Source organism: Nipponia nippon, unplaced genomic scaffold (genome assembly GCF_047370975.1).
Source record: "Nipponia nippon isolate SJK-2023a ecotype South Korea unplaced genomic scaffold, ASM4737097v1 scaffold_3, whole genome shotgun sequence".
In the NCBI taxonomy this organism is placed as follows: Eukaryota; Metazoa; Chordata; class Aves; order Pelecaniformes; family Threskiornithidae; genus Nipponia; species Nipponia nippon.
In genome coordinates this window covers 58,856,213-58,878,052 of record NW_028262347.1, presented here as the reverse complement: position 1 = coordinate 58,878,052, position 21,840 = coordinate 58,856,213, and the positions used below count along the sequence as shown (strand labels likewise).

Below are 21,840 nucleotides of genomic sequence, written 5' to 3'. Positions count from 1 at the left end.
CACATTTGCTTAAAAGCAACTGCCGCCTCTTGTCATGGCCCTAAATGTTTTCCAAAAACTGAGCACCAGGGCTGCTTTAATTAGAATAAACGCATCAAGAGAGCTCATCCTCTGTGATTCAAACCCAGTCTCCCCTCTATCTGGTTTAAAAGGGAATCAGCTTGGCTACTTCTATGGCAGACCTGTCCCTACAGCCTGCATTCTGGCGAGGAGGGAAATCAGACCCACAGTGCTCTGGCAAGACAGTAGGAAGTTGGGATCTGGCTGAAAGGCTGGAAAAGCAGAAGCCTTCTGCTGGGTGAGGCAGAGCAGCATGAACAGGGAAGAGGGAAGGAGCAGCACTGCAAGATAAAGGCATAAAATTTGGCAGAGTGGTCAGGATCCCAGCACAGACATGTTCCAGAAATGATCTGTCAGCTCTTGATCGAGTTACAGCAAATGTAGGTGCAATTTTGGGTTAGTTTTCTTCTTTACAGTGTAGGAAATACCAGAGATGAATACATTAAGCACAGTGAGTTTCTATTATTGCAAGTGCCAGGAGCAGATTGTCACACTGAGAAATTGGCCTTGTGCATTACACAGAAAAGGCAGCACTGGGTTTGGAGGCCTGCAGACAGTGCAACGTGAAGATAAAGAGCCTCAAGTCTGAATGCGCATTATTCCTCTCCTTAAGCCACTGAACACACGTAAACATAAAACAGGCTGATTCAAGCAGCTGAATTTCTCCGTGACCTTCAGAATACATCTGTGGACCACGGGACTGTCCAAGCCTTCTCCTGGGACCCCCCCTTCCTTTTCAGTCTTTGCCTCAGCACCCTAGGAGCGCTCCATATTCCCTAAAACTGTCTTCTCCCCCAAAACCTTCAATGCCAGTCATTGGAATTCTGCTCCAAAAATCTTTTTTATTCAAATTTATTTCTTAAAGTGGCTCTCATGTTCCACGATTTCCCATCCCCTTCAGACAGCGCAACATCAAACAACAAATAGATTAAAAAAAAAAAAATCCTGAACAGGACCAGGCGGGATTCAGCACAATAGCGTGACTAGCTGACTCCACGGGAATCTGAAGCAGCAGGCACCAGACCACCAAAGGCTGATGTGGCACCACTGTAATGGTAAAACCAGCCTTCAGGAGCACCTTGATCCTCAACAGGATGAACAAAGGGTAAAAACGCCAGGTCAGAGATGGCAACGTGAAGATTTAATGCGATTTTGCTGGTCCACAAGGGAAAAAAAAACGAAACCAAAAAAGGCCTGGTATAATTAACAAGATTAAAGGGGGATTTAGGATCAGGACAGAAAAGCAACGGGCCAGATTGATCCTTACAGGATTAAAGCTGGAATCCTACTAAGAGTCCAGTGGTTGAGAGATCAACGCAACGTAATGGGATTAAATCAACATCAGCTTTTGTTTTTACACAACTGAACGCCCAGCGCCCGTGCTTTTACTGCTTCGGATAAGCGTCGGAAAAGTTGACTGGTACCTAGAGACAACCGGTGTGCAGGTCGGCCAGGCACTTCCCCCTTCAGCCCTCTCACAGCAGAAGAGCAGCAGGTACTACTGCTTTCAGAAACAAAGGACAAAAAAAAAAAAAAAAAAAAAAAAAGTGGTTTATAACAAATTGTCCAAACATCCAAGAAAGTTGAGGATTTACCAAAGTCCGTGTTCCGGCCAGCTCTAAATTAACTGTTATCCAGTGTGATGGGATCACCTCAGGATTGATGGATGGGAAAGCCAGGAGGACAGTCCCAGCTGCAGTCAGACATGCTGCCGACAGGCAATTGGATTTTGATATTGTCTCTTGCCGGCGAGGAACAAAGGACGCAGTATACTCTGCGGAACATATCAGCAAACACATTTAAAACAAATTGTCGCACGTCCCCATGCACAACAATATCCAAGAATTACAAAAGTGAGAAAAGCCTCTTTCAGCATGTATCATTTGCATTACAGCTGGTGCAACACATGCAGGCCAGCTGCACCTCTATTCCCCTGCCCAAGTTTCCAAAGCTTGCTGGTAATTTGAGTTGGTAGTGGGGGGGGAGGGAAAGAGGGAAACAGGACAAGGCACTCGGTTCTTTCTAGATATGTATACTATTTTTAAAATTTTTATTCTTGTAGGAGAGAAAAACATGCATATTTAAATGAGAGGGCATCCATCACCACCCTGCTCGGCGGAAGAGGGAAGGGGTGTTTATCACACACCTGTTCGCAACAGCTAAACAGCTGCATTGGAGAGCAATGCTCCCCATGCAAGGAAAAAGTATTAAAGCATCTCGTATTTCTACAGCACTTCTGAGTCCTAAAGGTGTTTAAAAACAGCAGTTACACATACACTATATACACTCCAGCAAAGTTTTTGCTGCAGAAGAAAAATTTCCCCAACACTAAAATTTTAAAATGCAGATACCGCCCATTTCTGAAAAGATCAATAGCCTCACCTACGCTCTATGTGCTTCTACTTTTCAGCTGGTTGGACCAAAAAAAGTAATCAGCATTCACTGCTCCTCCTCACTCGAGCAGCAGCCAAAATCTCAGTGTAATAAATTGGGGTGGGGGGGAAATAGCTGAAACTACTGCTAGATCCAACAGGCCTGTGAGCAAAGCCGCTCTGCAGCGTTACTGAGATGGTCCTGATGGGGCTACGTATCCCACTCATGCTGCCAAATAGGCTTTGCCACCTTCCCGAGGGACGCTTTGTCTTTACTCAGAAGGGTTCTCCATCCAAAAGGTAAGTCATGGACGCAAGCAGACACTAACCATAGTGACTGAGGGCGGGATGAAAAAGGAGGTCGTTACGACAGAAATGAGACATTAAAAAATAGCAACAGGCAGACCGCACCGCACGTTTTCTATTTTCTAGCCACGGATACATATTTGAATTTCAGCACTTTTCTGCATTTAAACTTTGTTTCAACACTAGATGACTTAAAAGTTATAAAAAAAGTACAGAGGAGTGTTCCGGTATCATCCTATGCCAGCTCCTTAAAGCATGATGAATAATAATCCCTAAGAATATCTAAAAAAAATTGTCATCTAGTCAAAATATTTTCACTTCATCGTTGTCTTAATATCCAAGATTCAATTAGAGCGTTGTGTGGGGGACAGCATGTTTCATTTGAGGCAAGAGAAAGACTAACTGCCTTTGCCCTGGATTCAGCTACAGACCCAAGAACCATCTGGTAAAAAATCAGCCAGAGCATTGTGCAGGCAGTATATTAGTCATGAGACGTAGGACTCTGAGAACAATGAAACCTAAATTTAAGGGACAGACGAGGGAAACTTAATTACTTGTTTAAGCTTCTTCACAGCTTTGAGGAATCTTTTAACACTTTCAGCAAAAGAATTTAGCACTGCAGGGCACAAAGCACATCCTCGATTGATTTCTTAATTTTCTGCAAGCCCGTTTTCACTTCCAGCGCGAAACTATCTGCACTGGTCCATCAGCACAGCCTGCCTCTCTGATGCACGGCCGCAGGATGCATCATATCACCCTTGGTACAGAGTACCATCCAGAGCCGCAGTACTGCGGATACAGATCACAGATCCTCCTCCAAACCGACAACTCCCTAAAGAAAACATTTTGTCTGACCCCACAACCTGACTCAAACTCCTGCTGTACCCAGTAGCCCTCACTGAAGGACGAAGGGATCTCTTCCAGCTGATCGCACAAGCCATCCAGTCATACTTTTGGTTAAGCATGCACACGTACACGGTTGATACCCTCGTGACTGCTTAGTGCTATGGCAAAAAAAGCCATCCAAATTCAAATCTACTCAAAGACCTTTCCTATACCATCAGCCGTACCCTTGGGGATTAGGACAAGGGTAAAGTTCTGGCGCTGCTGGAATTAAGATTTGCAAATAAGCACCATGGGAAGTGCAGGAAACACAGATGTTCAGTCTCAAATCGCTATTATCTGTACTTCTCCTCAAGCTTTCAGCTGGAAACCAGGAAGGCTGACATTTATTCTCTTCTTATTCTCTTACGGTTTATCCTCTCCCTTCCAAGATAAACAGGCTGTTTGGTGAAAAACTAACTTAAACAGGACCTGGTCCCTGTCAGTCTCCCAAGACTTGGGCAGGCTTACAGCAAACAGAGTCCCCTGTGCTCATCGCTGTTTGGACAGGTGGGAATAGAGCAGACAGGCAGAAGAGCTGCTGGAGAAATTCATACCGACCCAGCCAGCCTACATCCTTCTAATTCTTTTGTTTAGACTCATCAGGGAAGGAAATTCCTGAACGTGATGGCAATGTGCTGGGCACTGATTTTACCTGTTTTTATATTAATCAAATGTAGCCTACAGAATAGATTATCCTGATCCCGCATCTCCCTTCCCTGAAGCCAGCTTCTCAATTTGAAATGCCTTCTCTTTTTGAACTGCACTGGACTTTCTTGTCTCAGTAGTGACCTTGACGCCTTCCAGGATTACAGGCTTGCAAGAACACAGAACTGGAAAAGATCACCTGCATTATCAACTCTAGTCCTCTAATAACACAGGCGGTCACATTATATAATCTCTTTCTAGATTATAGAATCTTCTTTCTCTATTTCCCAAATCTCCAAAGTCTGTATAAAACCCTAGACGCACATAGATGCAAGTTGCTTTGTCACACTAACCCCCAGGGGAACACAATGCAGACATCCCCAAACCAGCTGTGCACGGAGCAGCTGGGGTATGGAAGCAGTATAGCCATGTTCACGAGGTGCTGCACCAAAGCTAATAAACCTTATCGAGCAGCAGAACTCATTATCTCAGTTGCAGTGCTGGACAAACATAACTATATTACTTCTGGATTCAAGCTGCTACATATGCATGCCACAGTATGGCACCACAGGGTCTTGCAGGCTAGGCAATCAGCTGACAGGCTACTAGCTCCGGGATTCTTTGCATGAGCTCCATTTCATGATTTTCCAGGGCGTTCCTGCTCCAGAGCAAGAATTCAAAATCGGTGTTTATATTAACACAAAGTGCCTTTTACAATATTCACAAAAATTCACCCAGACCTGACCTCTAACACGCATTCAGGAAAACCTTCCTGCACCCTCACAGCCGCAGTCTCCCAGAGGCTACCACATCTTAACCTCTCTCAGCGCTGACCACAGCGTGTGCGCACCTTTCGCACACAGCAACTGCGCGCTCTCCGTCCTGTCAGAGCTTCAGTTGATGGCTGACGTGTTTATTTGCCATTCCTACCAAACAGGTTCCAGGCACAGACCTACAGGCACAGCCAGACTTCCCCAGCAATAGCTGCCTCAGGCTTGGCACCAGAACAGAGGAGGGAGGCCGTTTTCCCTGGACAGCCACTTGCTTTGCTGCTATCAAACGCATGCTTTGAAAACCACGCTGTAATGACCATACTTTTCACTTGTGGTAGCTACCTCTCATGAAAAAAAAAAAACCAACCAAAAAAAACCCAAATAATAGAAAGACACGGTGTGAGGAAGAGCACGTTCCTAAGACCCAAGTTTGGCAGCAGAGTTGGGTTTCCAGTCCCTTGGTGGTAAAGCTGATGAGCTCGGAGCCTAGAGGGAAAAATTATTCCACTGAATGCAGAGAGAGGCTTTCAAAAATGACAAAAAAGCAAGTGAACGGCAGGTCAGGAAGAAAAACAACAAAAAATATTTCAAAATGAGCTTGGCAAGCTTACTAGCACTATTCTTGCTTGTGTGGTAGATAATTAGTAGGTCTAGGTAAGATCTTCACTTTCACAGGGCTCTAGAGAAAGAAATCATTTCTAGTTGCAATAGGCAGCCAGCCCTCTCACAAACACTCAGCATGTACTCTGTACATGGCTGCGAGAAATGAGGAAATTATCTATACCCACTATAATCTGAGATCAGAGTGATGAATCCAGTGCTTTCCTACCAGAAGCCTAGCAACAGCATGGACCTCCCCTACCTTGGTCCCTCCTGCCTTTGATAGTTTCAGCTGTCTTTGAGCACAGGAGAAGGACGGTTGATAAATTGCTTGCTAGGGCTGCTGCCCTTTCCTTTCAACCTTTCTTGTAACAACAGACCTCCAACAAGGCAACATTCATACATGCAACTCTCAGAACACATCATGCTCTTTAGAAAATACTTGGAATGAAATTACTCTAGATTATATCTTATGACTCACAGTACACAAAGATTCATCTGCTCATAAATGAAAAAAATAGGGCTTTCTTATCCAGAAAAGGGTTGAACACTTTTCCCACACTCAAACCACTCTGCTCCCGGCTGTTGCCAGCAGAACACCTGCCCCTGTGCAGTCAGTACACACCTCCCTCCGAACAAAGACCCTCTCACCTTCATAGCCCAAATTACCCCATGTCCCATCCAGAGAACTGATGACTAGGAGCCCTCTTGAGCAATTCAGGAGCCTAGACAGCTGCAGGCGAACGGGGATGAGTGAGAGAAGAGACAGAGGTAGATTTAGATGGTCCCCTACGAACAAAATACTCGTCTGCAAAAACAGAACTCCTATATGTACCTCCTATACATAAGGCAAAGTACCCACCTTGAGTTGCAACACTGACGATCAGATGTATGCACTCAAAGGATTTGCAACATCAGAAAGACTATCATACCATCTCTGCTTTAGAAAGATTTTATACAACTGCATCCTACACAATAAAAGTGTTAAGATAAATAGTCTCTCTTGATATTTAATGGCACAGCTAGTCTGCCGCCTTCACTTCCCTCACAATGCCAAGCATTAGGTCACCACGACAGATATTTTAAGTTTCCCACTCTCCAGCTCTCCACAGCCCACAATCCCCTGCAGTCTACAGGGCCCTCATTTAAGAGTATCCTGCAACGAGTTTCACCTGAGGGAATACAGTTCAGCAAGCAGGAATGTCAGTCTCAACCAAGGCTACACCGCCACTTCATTTCAGAGACAGCATTATAATCAGGGACTGTGATGTTGCAGGTAGCCTGCACTTCTGGGTTCAGTATCCACACCGTACTACAGTTGCAGAGGAAGGCGCGTTCTCCTTTTTATTTTATTATTTGTCAAATGTGACAGCATTCGATATTGCACAATCTCTTCAAGGAAGATAATTCTGTAACGTACACCCCTGGGGTGGGGGGGGAAACATTATGGTTGCTGTGGGAACCTTAATTCTGGATTTCAGGACTTGCATATTTAAAACCTCAAATTTAACATTGCATTAATGTAGCTTCATGCACTGAATTAAGGAATGACTCAGTACAAAATCTCCATGCATCTCCTGAAGTCCTGACGTTCCAAGGACAAGAGGCACAGAACAGAAAACAACACAGGATGGGGAACAAGGAGGGTACGGGCTGGGGGGAACCTGTGAGCAGGGAAGAAAGAAACCGGCACAGCCGAGGCACAGCAAACCCCACGCCAAACCAGATCTGTCACTCGGGGTTCCTTGTTCTCACCGCTAAAGGTTATGTAGCCCGTCAGGATAAAAAGAGCTTAAAGCAGAAACACAAATGGGCACGGAAGAAAAGGTTCCTGAAAGGACCAAGGAGGGGAAGATTCCCTGAAAGTAACAGGGTAACCTGTACTGAGAAGGGAAAGATCATATCCAGATAGCACAAATCCACTAATTTTTTTTAATTATCGTGGCACGATGCCCAGATGATGCCCTTAAAACCCCTTCAGCTATTCAAGCATTTAACACTTATTTTCCCCACTCCTCTGAAGTTTAACTGCAACGCAAGTGCAGCAACAGTGCCGCCCAAAGTTTAGGGCGCAGGCAGAAGCAGCAGCCCACGGAGGGGTACCGGTCTTCGTCCGCTGGCACGCATCCCAAAACTCAACCCTCTCTTCAGAATCCAGGACAGCGCTTCGCATTTTGGGCCGAAGCCGGTCTTTGCGCAGGCTCACAGCTCCGCTCTATACTATGGTGCTCAGGCACCCCTCGCCAGCGGCAGGGGGTGAGATGGCAGGGCAACTCTCCTCGGCTCCCCCACTCGCTGGTGTCCTCCACGTTGCAGCCGGGCAAGGAACATCTCCATTGTTCACTGCTTATCTAAAATCATCAGAGGCATGGCTGAGTTAGTTCTCCTCTGACGCCACCCACCAAATGAAGCACAAATCTCAGCTGAGCCACGGGGCCTGCCCAGCCTTTCTCGCTAAAAACCGGCACCCCAGTTTGGGGTCCCGCACGCCAGGCTGCGGCGGGGGCGAAGAGCGGAGGAGGTGGACGTGCCTGCCAGCAGGGCCTGCTGGACGAAACCAGGCAAGTGTGCATACTCCAGCGCAGAATCAAGTTACCTTGCAACAAAGATAGTGTGTGTATGTGCAAAGGAGGGAAGTCAGGTCCTTCTGCCCGGGTTCCAAGGCTCGCTTTGTTGCTAAAATAAACCAGTGTTTGTTCCTGGGAGTGATGGGGAGCCGGACTCTAAAAGCAGCAGCAGTGAGAACCCCCACCTTCAGAGTTACAAACAGATTTTAAAAAAAACCAAAAAAAACCCAAACCACCACACAAAACCACTAACAAACAAAAAGTTGGGAACTGATTACTCTTCACCTCACGTATCTAGGTAAGGAACCCAAGGGCAAACTGCTGATCTCAAGGGTGCCCAGGAGCAGACAAAACTACACGTAGATGACTAACTGAGCAGCCTAACAGCTGAGTGCTCCAGAGGAAATTCCAGTCCTTGCTCAAAGGCTGAAAATATATATGCTTTTATATATGCTTTTACTTTGCTTGCTGGATCTATGTAACACTTTACATATGTTTTTCCTGAAATTATTTTCCATACTCCACCAGAAACTCAAGTAACAGTGTCACTTCTGGAAAAACAACCTTGCATCCAACTTTTATTGAAACAGCTTCTCCCCCTACCCCAAAGCCCCAAACTCCAAAACTAGCTCTTTGCTTCTTGCTCCTCTCCTAACCTTCAGTGACTACAGATCCCTTTCAGCAGCACTCTTCTACTGCCTGGGATGTCTCTCAGTAACACCAAAATCCCATAAAGCAGAGGCACATGGGAACAGTCTTACGCACGAAAAAAAAAATATATATATACAGGTCTCACAGATGGCAGACAGTGAGCAGCATTATACCAAAAATTTTGTCTCCAAGGCACCTGCCCAAAACTGTTCTCTCCAGAGGAACTTATAACCGCAGGAAAAGCCTGCTCGATACCCAGTTAACAGTACTCGCTCTAAATATTCTTTTTTACAAGGGCAAACTACAGCCCACTGTGTGTAGAGGCTGCAGAGAGCTCTAAACCCAACAGCGAAGGCCACTCACATTAGTGCAGAGTCCTTCAGCTTTCCATTCCTTATATGTGCAAAGTGTGCAAGCCCTCACACACGCTTCTCTACTCACCCAGAGGTACATCATATTAGCCTGGGTCCTTCAAACCCAGCAGTGAGATGATCCGGCAACGCAAGAGGCACTTCAGTTAAGATTGTCGAGACCGAGGTTGGTTGAGGGTTTGTTTTGTTTTGTTTTTTAAAGAAAAAAAAAATCCAAACGGCTCGGTTTGAGGCTTAGAAAGCGTCTCGCCTCCTCCACCCCCCTCCTCCAGCTCTGGCTGCTCTGCGCTCTTCTCTCGCACTTAATCTCTCCCTGGGAGTTCCCAGCCCCGTGTGTCTGTACTGGCGTGCACAGCACACACTCTGCATTCGCCTCCAGGGAATTTCTCTCTGTCATTCTGCTTCTAAAAACACAATCTCGGCCTCACAAGATTCTTGCAAGAGGCAGGGATGGGTGGGGTTAGTAATAAATGCAGTCCGGCTCCCAGCGCCGGAGCGTGCTTACTTTAGAAGAGGGATCTTTAGACATGAATGAGGCAGAGCGTTGTCCTCCAAGGTCACTGTGGATGAGCACCCATTCCCCCCCACCCCGCTAATTGCTTCTCCAGGAATCATCTGCAGATGCAGGAGCCGTGCACGGTGCCATAGGCAGGTTCTGCACGTCTTCATCCACCCCATTAGTCAACACCCAAAACTCCGTCACAATTCAGTAGCTGTATTTAATCGTTAACCACTGACAGGCACTGAGGAGCACAACTACAGGAATCCTGAAGCTACGGAGAAAATCTGTGGTGTGCCAGCCACCCTGGAGCTCCCGCAGGAGAAACAACCACCGTCGGCGCGAGCTGGGGAAGAGAAGCGACTCACAGATAAAGGGGTTAATCTGTTTTCGCAGGTGGCTCTGCATGAGTATTTTACAGACTTGCATATTGCTAAAGGGAAAGCAGCAGCTGGCTCTGGTTCCTCCGAGCGTATCAGGTTCCCACTTGCCCGGAGGCAGCTTCCCCCCAAGTCTGACTGGGACAAGCGCCCTCTCGCAGCCCTGCGCTCCCAGCCCGCTCTCCAATTTCAGGTTTGCAGAGCTCTGCTGGTGGGGCGGCAGCCCCAGCAAAGGCGCACTGAGCAGACACTCTTGCCCCAGCTACCTCGACAAGCTCCAGCAAGCCCTTCCCCGCACCAGCAAATCCTCGTCCCATCCCCCAGGCCTGATGCCACAGCACAAGTGTCACCTCTCATCTCATTAATCAGTTAAACCGCTCTTCCAAACTAGGAAAACGGGTTTCTCGGCCCCCTTCCCTTCCCACCTCAAAATGAAGAATCGACTTCCCTCACTGGGCTCCAAATGCTAAGTTAAAATTGGCCTCTTCTCAAACGGGGGGGGGGAAGAAAAAAAGAAAATCATGTTTTCATTGAGGCACTGGTCTCCTTGGAAATGAGTTTTGAAGAAATATTTTTATCTCAGCTAAAGATATAGAAATGGTGCTCTTTCACATATCACCTCTACTCCCTTTACTTACAGATTACTTACACGCAATCCAGGGGGCTTGGAGCAAAGCAAGCAGCCATGCGGCCTGCCGCGCTCCACCCACAAGTCAAGCCCTATCTACGTGGGGCAACAAACTGATGTGCCTCCCGTCCCAGCGGGCGCGGACATCCCAGGCATGCTCCGTGCTCCCCAAGCTCCCCTCACCTTCAGCAAGCCCCAAATGCACCCCAGGCCAGGCTCGTCCCAGGTACAGGCACAAACACATGGGATGCCAACGGGCAATAAGGAAATGCATGACTGTTGTTCTGGTCCTGCATAAAAAAACTAGAGAAAAGGCTTATCACCATGACCAGGATATAGCAACCACGGGGACACGCTCATTAGAGACAGGCAGGAAGCCGCTTGGCTTTCCAGCCAGGAAAACCCAAGCCCTGCTGGTCAGGGTAAGGAGCAGGAGCCCCGATTCGGGAAGCTCAGATGTCACAGGGTTGTTCAACTGCAGCATCTCTTGGGACTCCCATCTGCTCTCACCTTTTGGCATGAGAGGTCAGGTTGAGAGGGTGAAAAGCAATGTTCCTAAAAATCACTTACTGCACTAAAGCCTGTGCACCACAGTCTCCAAAGAGCAAAGCATGTGATCCATAAACCTGTTCTCAAATGCTCTGAGAGGAGCGAAACAGTGGCAATGCTGACATTTGCATCACGGTTAGACACTTCAGTTAACATTTCAGCAGCAGGGTCGCACCAGTGGTAGCTACTAGTTCAGCCAGCCTGCAGATTCAGGCAGACACTTCTGCACCGAATAAGCTTGATGGCATTTTCAAGATTTCCTTCTGATCCAGAATCCTGATCCAAAAATGATCTTACTACCATTTTAATGAAAGCTGAGATTCCTTGTATGCAGAGAACAAAGTGAGAAGACATGTGGACTAGGTGAGCAAACCCAAATAAATCCTATTTCATATGGATTTCCATAAAAGATTTGAAGAAGACGAGTGCTTAAAACTAAGTTGAAGAGTGACCAACAAGCTCCAAATAAAACAAACAAACAAACAAATAAAAATTCTCTCCCTTCCTCCCCAGGCACTCACATCCTTTAGGCTACTCTTCCATGGGAGAGAAAAGAAAAACTTTCAGAATAAGGCTGTTCTTTAACTTCAACAACTGGGACTCATAACAACTCATCCCAGGAACTCCACAGCTGGACAGGTCACATCAACCTCCAAAGCAAAACAAGACCTATGAACTCTCCTCGAATGATCCAAATACTGGCTTGAAATTCATCTGCCACTGTTGCTACTAGGCTACCACCTCTCCATGGAAGGTATATGGGAAGATTACTGAGAGCAGATGACTTCTGGTGATGAAATACCCTCATCCCGGAGCACTTTCGGATTAATTGCAAGAGCAAGTTTCTCAATGCTCAGTCTTCTCAAGCAGCAAGAGGAGTACCAGGCCGGTCAGGAAACCAGGCTGCGGGATGCCTCTAGAGGCACCGCCGCCCCGATTCAATAGAGCTGCTGCTGCCCAGAGGTTCAAACCAACACTAAGAATATGAAGTGTACGCCCAAGACTATCCACAGCTGCAGACAGCACTGGTGGCAGCGAGGTAACCATGTTAGTCTCAGATTATAAGCAAGAAAAAGATTTCCTTGGCTGATATAATTATGTGGGGAGAAAAAGAACAAGATCAGCTGCTAGGCCTTCGTTAAGCTTTTATTCAGATTATATAGATTCTTCCACTACATTAGCTGCTATGTAAAAGATATCAATAGAAGATGTTATTTTTTCTGGAAAATTTACCCTAAGAAAACACAAAATATTCTGTAAGTAGCAAGAGGACAACAGTATGCTAATGAGTCTAATTCCAGAAAAACAAAGACAGACATGACTAAGACAGGCTAGAATCCCCTGCAAATGCTTTGTCTTAATCCTAACAACAGCGCTTTACAGGATATATGTCAGGGAACTTGGAAGGCTGCAGTGTGTGGAAATACACATGATCTCTTAGGGATCTTTCCTGTCTCAAAAAGGATTAAAAGCAGAAAGAAAAAGATTTTGAAATTAATATATACCAGGCTAAGAGAAAAATGTTCAGAGAGCTGTAGCCTAGTGAAACATTGGTCCCTCTTCTCTGATGGGAAGCTGTTGCGTAAATCAAAGTGAAAGGGGAAGAAAGCAGTCTGCAAAGATATTAATGCTTGTTAGAGAGGTAAGGAAGGTGTTAGCAAGTAACAAAAGGGGAAAGAGAAAAAAGGGAGCAAGTAACCACCTATTTAATATTATATCAAGGTACTTGGGAAATTAGAGGCAATGGTAAAACAAAACAAAAAAACTACCTGCTTCTGTACCAGTGTCAAAAGCCTTAATTACATATACGAAGAATTGTGGCTGCTCAGTTATGTACCTAAACTAAACCCCAATATACTGGTGGTATATAAGTTTCAAATAAACCAAATGCTTAAAAAATAATTTACAAGAAGTTCTAACCTATTTAGGAAAGATCTGAGTGGGCAAACAGGGAGTAGGTATGGCACAGTTTCAAACTGACGTTATCTGTTTCTAGCTGATTGTGTCTCAGAGGCATATGATTTCAAATGCTCGTGGATTAACATTCTAGCAGATAAAGCTCAAGACAGGGTACGAGCTGGTGCGTCTGCTACACGCTACTGAAATCACATTAGATAGCACGCAGGATGAGTGGCTAGCTAAGCACCTCTTCATAAGGGAGGAAAAAACCCATCTGATCACCAGGAATTTCAAACAAAGTGACACTTGCAGGAGGCGTCGGGGGGCTAATGCCAAAGAACACCCTCGAAATCTCTAAATTACAGAAAACAATTTCTTAGTTCAAGAAGTGTTACATTGAAAATGAGCAATTCCATATTAGATTCCATCTTGACAGAAAAGAGCAATCAATCGTAAGAAGAGAAATTAGCAGTAACTTAGGTAAAAATGATTGTGACAATCACGTTTGGATATATGGAAGGAGAATAGAGACCAAACCAGTGTTTCCACGTACATACTCAGCACTTGAGTAGGACCAGAGGTACATTGGCATATTTTTTGTGGACAGACAGACTGCTTATTGGGCTTCTCTGTCACATCCCCACACTTGAACACTTGTATATATTCTAGGAAGTGAAAAAATAAAAAGCTGAGAGAAGGAAATAGAAATTAGGAAGGGGAAAGAAAAAAAAAATACAAGGGAGTCCTAATGACAGGAGGCAAAATCCATAGCCAGAGCTGGAGGACGATAATGAGTTTTTCGAAGCTTCTTAAGAATAGCAACCCCAGCAATCGCATTGACCTGCTACTATGGGGAAAAGGTAGAAACATCCTCAATGCTGAAGAAAGAGCCAAAGCATTCAGTGCGTCTTTCTGTTCTATATTTGGAGAAAAGTCAGCTGTTGCAGTCTGTGATAACGAAATGCTTTCCATTCCAGCAGTAACTAAGGAAGATGTTCCAACAGCTACCCAACAAACAGCACTGTCGTCCTCTTATCTAGCTCGAGCTTACAAACAGACGGGATGTAACCAGATAACAAGTGGGTTTTAACCAAACTACAGCTGTGAACATATTCAGGTGTGGACACTCGGAAAGGCCTGCAGTCTGTATCAAACTGCATGACCCGCATTTGCGGCTCTAATAAGCCCTAACTACAGTACTAATGTTAAACCTGCTGTAAGGCCAAAAGTACAACTGTGATGCAATGACGTCCCCAAATGCAGGTGTTTGTTGGAGCCCATATTATTAAAGCCCTGCTGCTGTTAGCTAAGCTTGGCCAAAAGATTATACCTCTGTCAACACCAGAAGACTGCATCAGGAAAGCAGTGCTACCAGTGAAGCCACCAATACCAATTTTTGCATCATCTGAATTTTCCTAAAGCATCCAGGTTGGAACTCTTCCACTAATGAGAGCTAAAATAACATCCCAATGCTGAGCAAAGCGAAAAATGAAGTGGGGTCTGATAACGGGAGGTTTGCAGAACAAAGATGCAGGTGGAAGGCCTCAAGTAGGGGAGCGCAAATTAAATCGTGCACCTGAAGGCATCTGGGAGACTGTTCGGATACATGAATGAAAAATACTGATCGTAAAAATATCTACTCCTGATGTTTAATAAGGCTTCCTGGCAACCTCTCCTGTAAAACAAAACCATAAAATAGTTTTTAAAAACAGCCTGAACTCTAAAATAAGATGAAATTCTTTTACGGTTTAAGTGCTATTGATTCTATGCGCTGCTCTTCACTGTGCAGTTTTCCTTGGCTGAAAAGTGGGAGGGGAGGTACCTGAGGTTGGGGCAGGTTGAAGAGGGAAATTTCATTTCAAACCAAAGGAAAACAGTTGCCCTCACAGCCAAGAGCCAGACCGAGCTTTCACATTTTATGCAGAAGCTGGATTCTGACTGAGGATGAAGACTCGATCATTGTCCCACCACGATAAACACTTCAAGGGCCATCTACAAAAGGTCTGGCTGGAGATGGGAAGGCAGATGTGCTCTGCAGCGCTCCGTGGCTGCTTTCCACAGCTTATCTGACTCCGGCAGAATGTCCTAGCAAGAGAACAGGGGAATCAGACTCCCGCTAGTTGTGGGGTTTGGGTATGCCACGTCTTGGGTTTTTGGTTGGATGGTTGGTTTTTGTTTTGTTTGTTGTTTTGGTTTTTTTAAAGATTAGAGATGGGGCTGAGAGCTATCTGGGGAGAGGCAGCCCTGGGCACACATGCAGTTCCTATGGAGATAAGAGGATCTTCTTTGAGGTTGGTTTACTCCTTTGGGTGCCGCTGGAGACTACCCTGGTGGCAGAGTACTGCTCATTTGTGAAGACTCCCTCCACTCAGGATCCTGGCATTATCTCTGATTATCAGAATTTCTAAACCACAAGGTAGATTTCCTCTCAACATCCAAAAGGACTCCAGGAAGCCTCTTTCTGCATTATTCTGTTTGTGAAAGGAAGCAAGAAGAATACGAAATGAATACAATAAATCACCCAGAAAAAATACCACAATCCCTTTTAGATGTTTTGCCAAGCAAATAAGCCAAACATTGGCATATTACAAGGAAAAAAAAGCCATTTTGTTATAGAGCAACCCATTTCATTACGGGAAAACTGGATTCCCTATTCTCTCTCTTGCAGGTATGGTTCAGCTACGCAGCAAGACGCTTCCGAAAACAGATGACTTATTTAAAAGCAAACTATCAAGGGCTAGTTTATCTTCCACGAAAAGCAGAAAGCCTGAAACAATAAAACACCTTGACATGCAAACAAAACCAAGAATTTTCAGGGACTGTCCTGCTACTTACTTCACATAGTAATTAAGTCTTTAAATAAACTTCAGACGGTCTCAATTCATAGGCTTATCGTTCAAGTACATAGCCAAAAAAAAAAAAAAAAAAAAAGGGAAATTGGTACACCAAGAAAAGCTTTTTAGACTTTGTTTGGGATTTTCCTCTCCTCACAAGTACGCTCAAGAGCCCTATTCTGGAAGGCACTGTCAATCCTTCAAGAGAACCACAATAAGCTCAGTAACTAGAAAAGGTACATTGCTGAAAACGTGTTCCCAGACAAAAATACGCTTTTAAATTAAAACCAAGAACACCCACATCAACAAAACTAAACTGTGAAGCCAGAGAATTCAAAGTTAAACGTTTCAGAGCATGAAAACATTTAGATATAAGGAATTCTCACAGCTGTGGTATACTGGTTTGGGCATTCATCTGCAGAAACTAAATGGTGATACAACTACTCCCAGGATATAGCAAACATGAGTTCGGGCAGCCAAGTGGGAACTTCCATGAATTACAGCCATCAGCCTTTCTATGGAGGAACAGGAGTGAAGTTTGCAATCCTCCAACACGTTCTGAGGAGAAGCTAGCAACCTTAAGGTCTGCAGAAGAAAAAGCATCTCTGCAGCTGTGTTGCCACCCCAGGCTTGGTTTTCAAGCTGTTATCTTCTCCATCCTGTCACACCTGGATCTAGTCTGAAGTCCATACTGAATTGGCATATAGCAAATATATTTAGATACTTGTAAGAGGGGATCAGAATAGGCTCTAACGCTGGTATTTAAATCTTTATTATTTTAAAGTTTAGTTAACTAATAGCTGCCTTAATATCTTCACTAGTGATGTCCAGAAAACAAAGTTTGATCTCCCTTCAATTTTTCCATGAAGTAGCAGAAAGTATTACAGAGCATCAAACTCCATCAAAAGTCTATCTTAGTGTCAGATCAGGAGTACAATATCTAATTGAACGGATAAAGGGCAGAAAGATTCTCTATGCCCTAGACTTACTTGTCAGTGCTAAACAGGATATTTATTTGGTTGCGGATTTTGAAAAGGAAGCCATAAATAAAAAAAATGCAACTCAGCTCCTACCTCAACAACTCATCTCTCTATAGTCCACAAGAGAAGCTGTACCAAAGGATGAACTGATGGCACCCAAACGTTATCCTATTCAAGGTGTGAGACTTCAGGTGGAAAGAGAGAAACTGCTTCAAACACCTCATCAATGGAGCTACAGCATCATTACACCATTTTTTGTCTCTATGCTTACCACATCAAGTGGCTGTACCGCATCAGCGATTCATCAGCATGGCAACAAACCAGCAGATGAAGAAAGGATATGAAGAGAAGAGTATTGCAACAGCGGGGAAAGGAGAAGACAGGGCGTAGCTCTCTTCCCTGGACCACACAGGGATTTATTAATGTGCTGAAACTTTGGCTTAGGCCTGCTGCTGATAAAGGGGAATACAGACGGAGAACAATACCATCCAGCAGAAAGGGACTCCTTCTGGCTTGCTTGTCCAAAGGAAGGTTAACAATGTTAGCGAGTTATTCAGGAAGTAATGGATACCCTCTTGCCCTGAGCAAATTCCTTTTCAATAACAGTAGTAATTTCCCAGGCTATACAACTATATCAAGGTATAATGGCTACTATATTTATCTACATAGGCCCTGTACTGCTGGGATCTAATTTACTACAGCATAGAAAGCAGTTTACAAATCCTGGGATAGTAAAGCTGCTAGAGACAGGAATAAAATTCTATCCTGTACCACTTGGTTTGAAGACCGGGTTTTAACATCCGTTTTTAAGAGGATAAAATGCATTCTCTCCAACTTAGAAAGACTCAAAGACTAATAAACCCCAGAAGGAGACTGCAAATACACCTACGAGAGGGAAGAAATCAGCTTAACAGATACTACCTTGTGCACATTTTTTTAATCCTTATTGTCACAGCTGCTTTATTTCTTCTTTTATTCAAGTAACATTCTTTCATTTGACCCTCTGAGAGGCAAAATAATCCATGACATTACCTAGAAGCCTTATGTACCTAATGAAGACAAAATATTTTAAATCTGTCATGGTTTTGTTAGCTGAATGCCTGAAATACAGCTTCAGTATGAGAAATGGCACAAGTATATAATCAGCAAAGAAGGAAGGAATGACTCCAGCTAATGAAGAGGTAACACCGATAAACACTGAATGACATCTCCTGAGAAACAACAAAACTAAATTGCTAAAAGACTTTGGTGGAACACAGCATCAACCTGTGGTAAGTAAGGGTGGGTGGAAAGAGACCAAACACATGTGTCAGGGGACTGCAGATACTTCCATTACGTAATGGTACTAAGAAAATCCCGGCAAAATCGCCATTAACAGAACTAAAAGCAAAATAATTCAACAGGAGTATTGGCAGTTGTCAAACCACATAAAGGAACAGCAGTCTGTTCAAATGTAAAAGGCATTAATAAAGCATAAGACAAGAGGCATAAATAGATATAAAATATAGAGGAAGATTTCTAGAGGACAGAAATGCTACTGGAAAAATGTAGTTATAAAATACAATATCCCCAGCTTCAATTCACAATGATCAGCAAAGGTCAGTTGTCAGAAAAGCAATTCTGCTTCTGAACTCATTCTGAGCAAAGCAGTCCTTAACCATACCTGCGCCACCACCATCTACAGCTGGATTATTCTCATGGCTGCAGCAAACAGCTCCCTCCATCTGACTAGTTCCTCAGGGAATTATGAGCATAAGACAATTTAGAAAAGGGTGTGCATGTAAAGACTAACTGCACTACTTGTTTCCTGCTTTTTAAGCAAAAGATAGCCCATTCTTCAAAGTCTTTTTAGTGTATACATTTAATAGGGGACTTCCAAGAAGGCACGCGGATAGATACCTACCTATATCTTTTAATAGGGCATTTTGCCATTCTGCAGATCTCGCATGCAATGAGTACTGGAAACACACAGAGTTTGTAACATGGGATGTTCCAACAAATTCAGATGTATTTCTTGGCACTTGTGTCAACTGACGTACTTGAATCAGGGGGATTTTGGCTCTCATAGCAGAAGACCAGCTATAGATCTGGTCTTCAGCATCACTGCAGTCTGTGAGGTACAAACACACTGTGACCCTCAAACACCTTCAGCTGAGCTCGTATTAAAGCTGTTGCACCTTTCCTTCTTTCCCCCACACCCTGCCATGACAAAAAAAAAAAAAAAAAATTACAGTACTGTAAATTCCATTGTGATGCCTTTTCTGATCAAATCCTGGCAAAATTAGACTCTTCCATTAGAGATTGATTGCAACTGCCTTACTCTTATGATCCCTTTCTAAGACAGACAAATGAGTAGCAGCTCCCTCACATTCGGTTTAGATGAGGTGAATGGTATGAAGCAACTATGGCCAGTCAACACGCGCAGCTTTTGTGCCCTAGGTCCTATGCAATATATTCTCATCTTATCTTAATCCAAATTTAAGCTTTGAGGTGTAGCCATACTGTCTGACAACTACTGTACCCGCTAGAGGAGCTACTCACTTTGTTATCAAAGCAAACAGCAACCACAATATATAAAATTCCTTCCCGTTCCGAAATTCCCAGAAAGCAACAGTGACCAGAACAATCTTTTTTCATCCTTGTGCGACCTGAAGAATGCATGTTTCCTTTCAGATAAAGGCCTTGCTATAGTTATCTAATGCTAATGTCACTACAAACTGGATTAGAGATGCCCAGAAAACTCAAAATATGTACATGGATAGTCAGCTGTATCCTAATGCTAAGTCTGAAGGAAATCAAATGCTCCAAATTGTGCCTAATGTAGTTAAGTTTGCCCTTTAGGTAGGATAGACCAGTAAGAACATATTACACAGTGATTAGATTAATTCTTGAGTGAAATTCAGAGGGCTGGCTCTATCTGTCTATTGCGCCAGTATATTTCAAATTATTTCAGAGACTACCACTCTTCCCGTGCTCCGCTCCATAGCAGCAGCTGCTCAAGAAATACAGCAGTTCTCTGTCCGGGGTGAAGCTGGCAGCAACTGGGGACAACGCTGCTGTCAGAGTTCAGCTCCCAGTTCTGAAATGCCATTCTACTGGAAATACCAAAGAGCCTAAATCCGGCTACATATACCGCGGGATGTAAAATATCTCTATCTCAGCTTTCAACACAAAGCTCCAGAGTCTCATGACATTTACTCCTTTGGACCCTGTCAGTCTTCCTGCAGACCCTGCAAAGGATTGGAGCTGGCTGCCATAAATGGTTGGAAAACAAGATGTTCTCCAAGCACTTGGAATTGAGGAGCACTGTTTTAGCTTAGGGAGACCATGGCAAGGAGCCAGGGTGACAGGTGCCCCAGAAATAGAGATGACGATCAAACTGTTGCCAGTGTTAGCCACTGCGGTCCCCTTGACCTGTAAGAAAGGGTAGCCCATGCTCTCCAGGTGTATTAGGGGAACAATTGATCAGAAAAGGCAAGGAGGATGTGCTTGCTGGCAGCACCTGAAGCCTCTCCTCATTAAAATCCAACTGTGCAGGAATTTCAGCACATCTCATCAGATACAATCCTACCAGTAAACCTTTATTAGGCTGGCAGCAAGCACAGCTCAGCGCTGCCATGACATCAAAGCGCAGCTCATCGCGATCCACAGGCACCAAAAGAGTTAAAAACGCAGATTCCTGCTAAAGCTACCAAGAGCTACAAACCTTCTCCAGCAACTAAATTCACTCCCCAACAATTGGCTGGCCCCAGGAACGAGGGGCAGGAAGAGACAGGTCATGGGGGACAGCCCCCCAAGTAAACAGCAGCACAGCATCTGCTCAGGTTTTCAGCTAAAATCGGTGAGACAGTTCTCTTCATTTTATCGCCAGCCTCTTGAGACAGCAGCCTCTGACCTTTATCAGGAAGAGCATCCTTGTCCTCTAATCACAGACTTCCTGGAAAACACAATCTAGCCAGCAATTAATACAGAATGGAGGAAAAAAAATGCTTCATAACATCAAATTACCACTGTAAGATTTTTAAATACACCCCCCACCAAAATAGCGGAAGAATTTAAGCATGTTCTTACAAGCCACCTCGCTCCACTAGCAGTATTATTTAACAGTACTTATTAAAAAGATTTTCTCTCATCTCTCCCCCCACCAAAAAAGCCTGCCCCCCCCCCCAAAGTCTTGTTTTGCAGATGTTGTCTGCAGCAGCATAGCTTCTTGCTGTGAAAGCTTCAACACAGGTGTGCAGAGCGTGACCTGGGCAGAATTACATGTGCCATTTCCACTGGGAAATCTAAGAGACTTATTAAGCCAGGACAGTGCCAATTAATCTACTAATGGAATGAATCAAAAGTGTGTTCCTGGCCCTTTCCCTTTCACATCCCAAAGCCTCGGGGGAGCTGAAACCATCTGGCAAATGCCTGCTCCGAGCAACATTATGCTACTGCTGGAAATACCTCTCCCTTAATATTGAGAAGAATGAAACCATCTTCTATCCACCAGCTATTCTCGGGAATATCCCCAATCTCTGCGTAGCTCACTGAGGTAGTGTGCTTGCACGCAGCATCCTTCCCCAGCCAATGCAGAGCTGCTCACTCACCATGCAGGAGAAGTCAGCAGAACAGAAAGCGATCCCATTCATTTACTCAGGGTCCTGCTGAAGCGGCCAGCACGAGCGGGGCGGTGAAGCAGTTACTGTACTCGGCGTAACGCGCGCAGGCTGCCCTCCCACAGCAGATCCCAACAGCAAGCAGGCAGAAGCACGCTCCCTGCCCAGACTGAGGAAATGCTCCTGCTGAATTCTCAGTCCTTTCTTCATGCAAGGGGAGTTGCAGATAGATAGGGTAGC

General features: G+C 44.7%; 1 protein-coding gene across 12 annotated transcripts in view; it reads right to left on the bottom strand.

Annotated features, from left to right (window-relative positions):
- RBFOX2 (RNA binding fox-1 homolog 2) overlaps positions 1-21,840 on the bottom strand; it is a 170,915-nt gene that overhangs the window by 102,043 nt on the left and 47,032 nt on the right. Inside the window, exon 1 of one of the 12 annotated variants that reach the window (XM_087764323.1) lies at positions 21,592-21,685. The exons of 10 other annotated variants lie outside the window; for them this stretch is intronic. In XM_087764323.1, the coding sequence (XP_087620449.1) occupies positions 21,592-21,633 (42 nt within the window). In that variant the 5' untranslated portion in view covers positions 21,634-21,685. Of the gene's footprint in view, positions 1-9,300; positions 9,438-21,591; positions 21,686-21,840 lie in introns of those variants that run through there. One more of the 12 variants, XM_087764325.1, reaches the window with a different exon arrangement.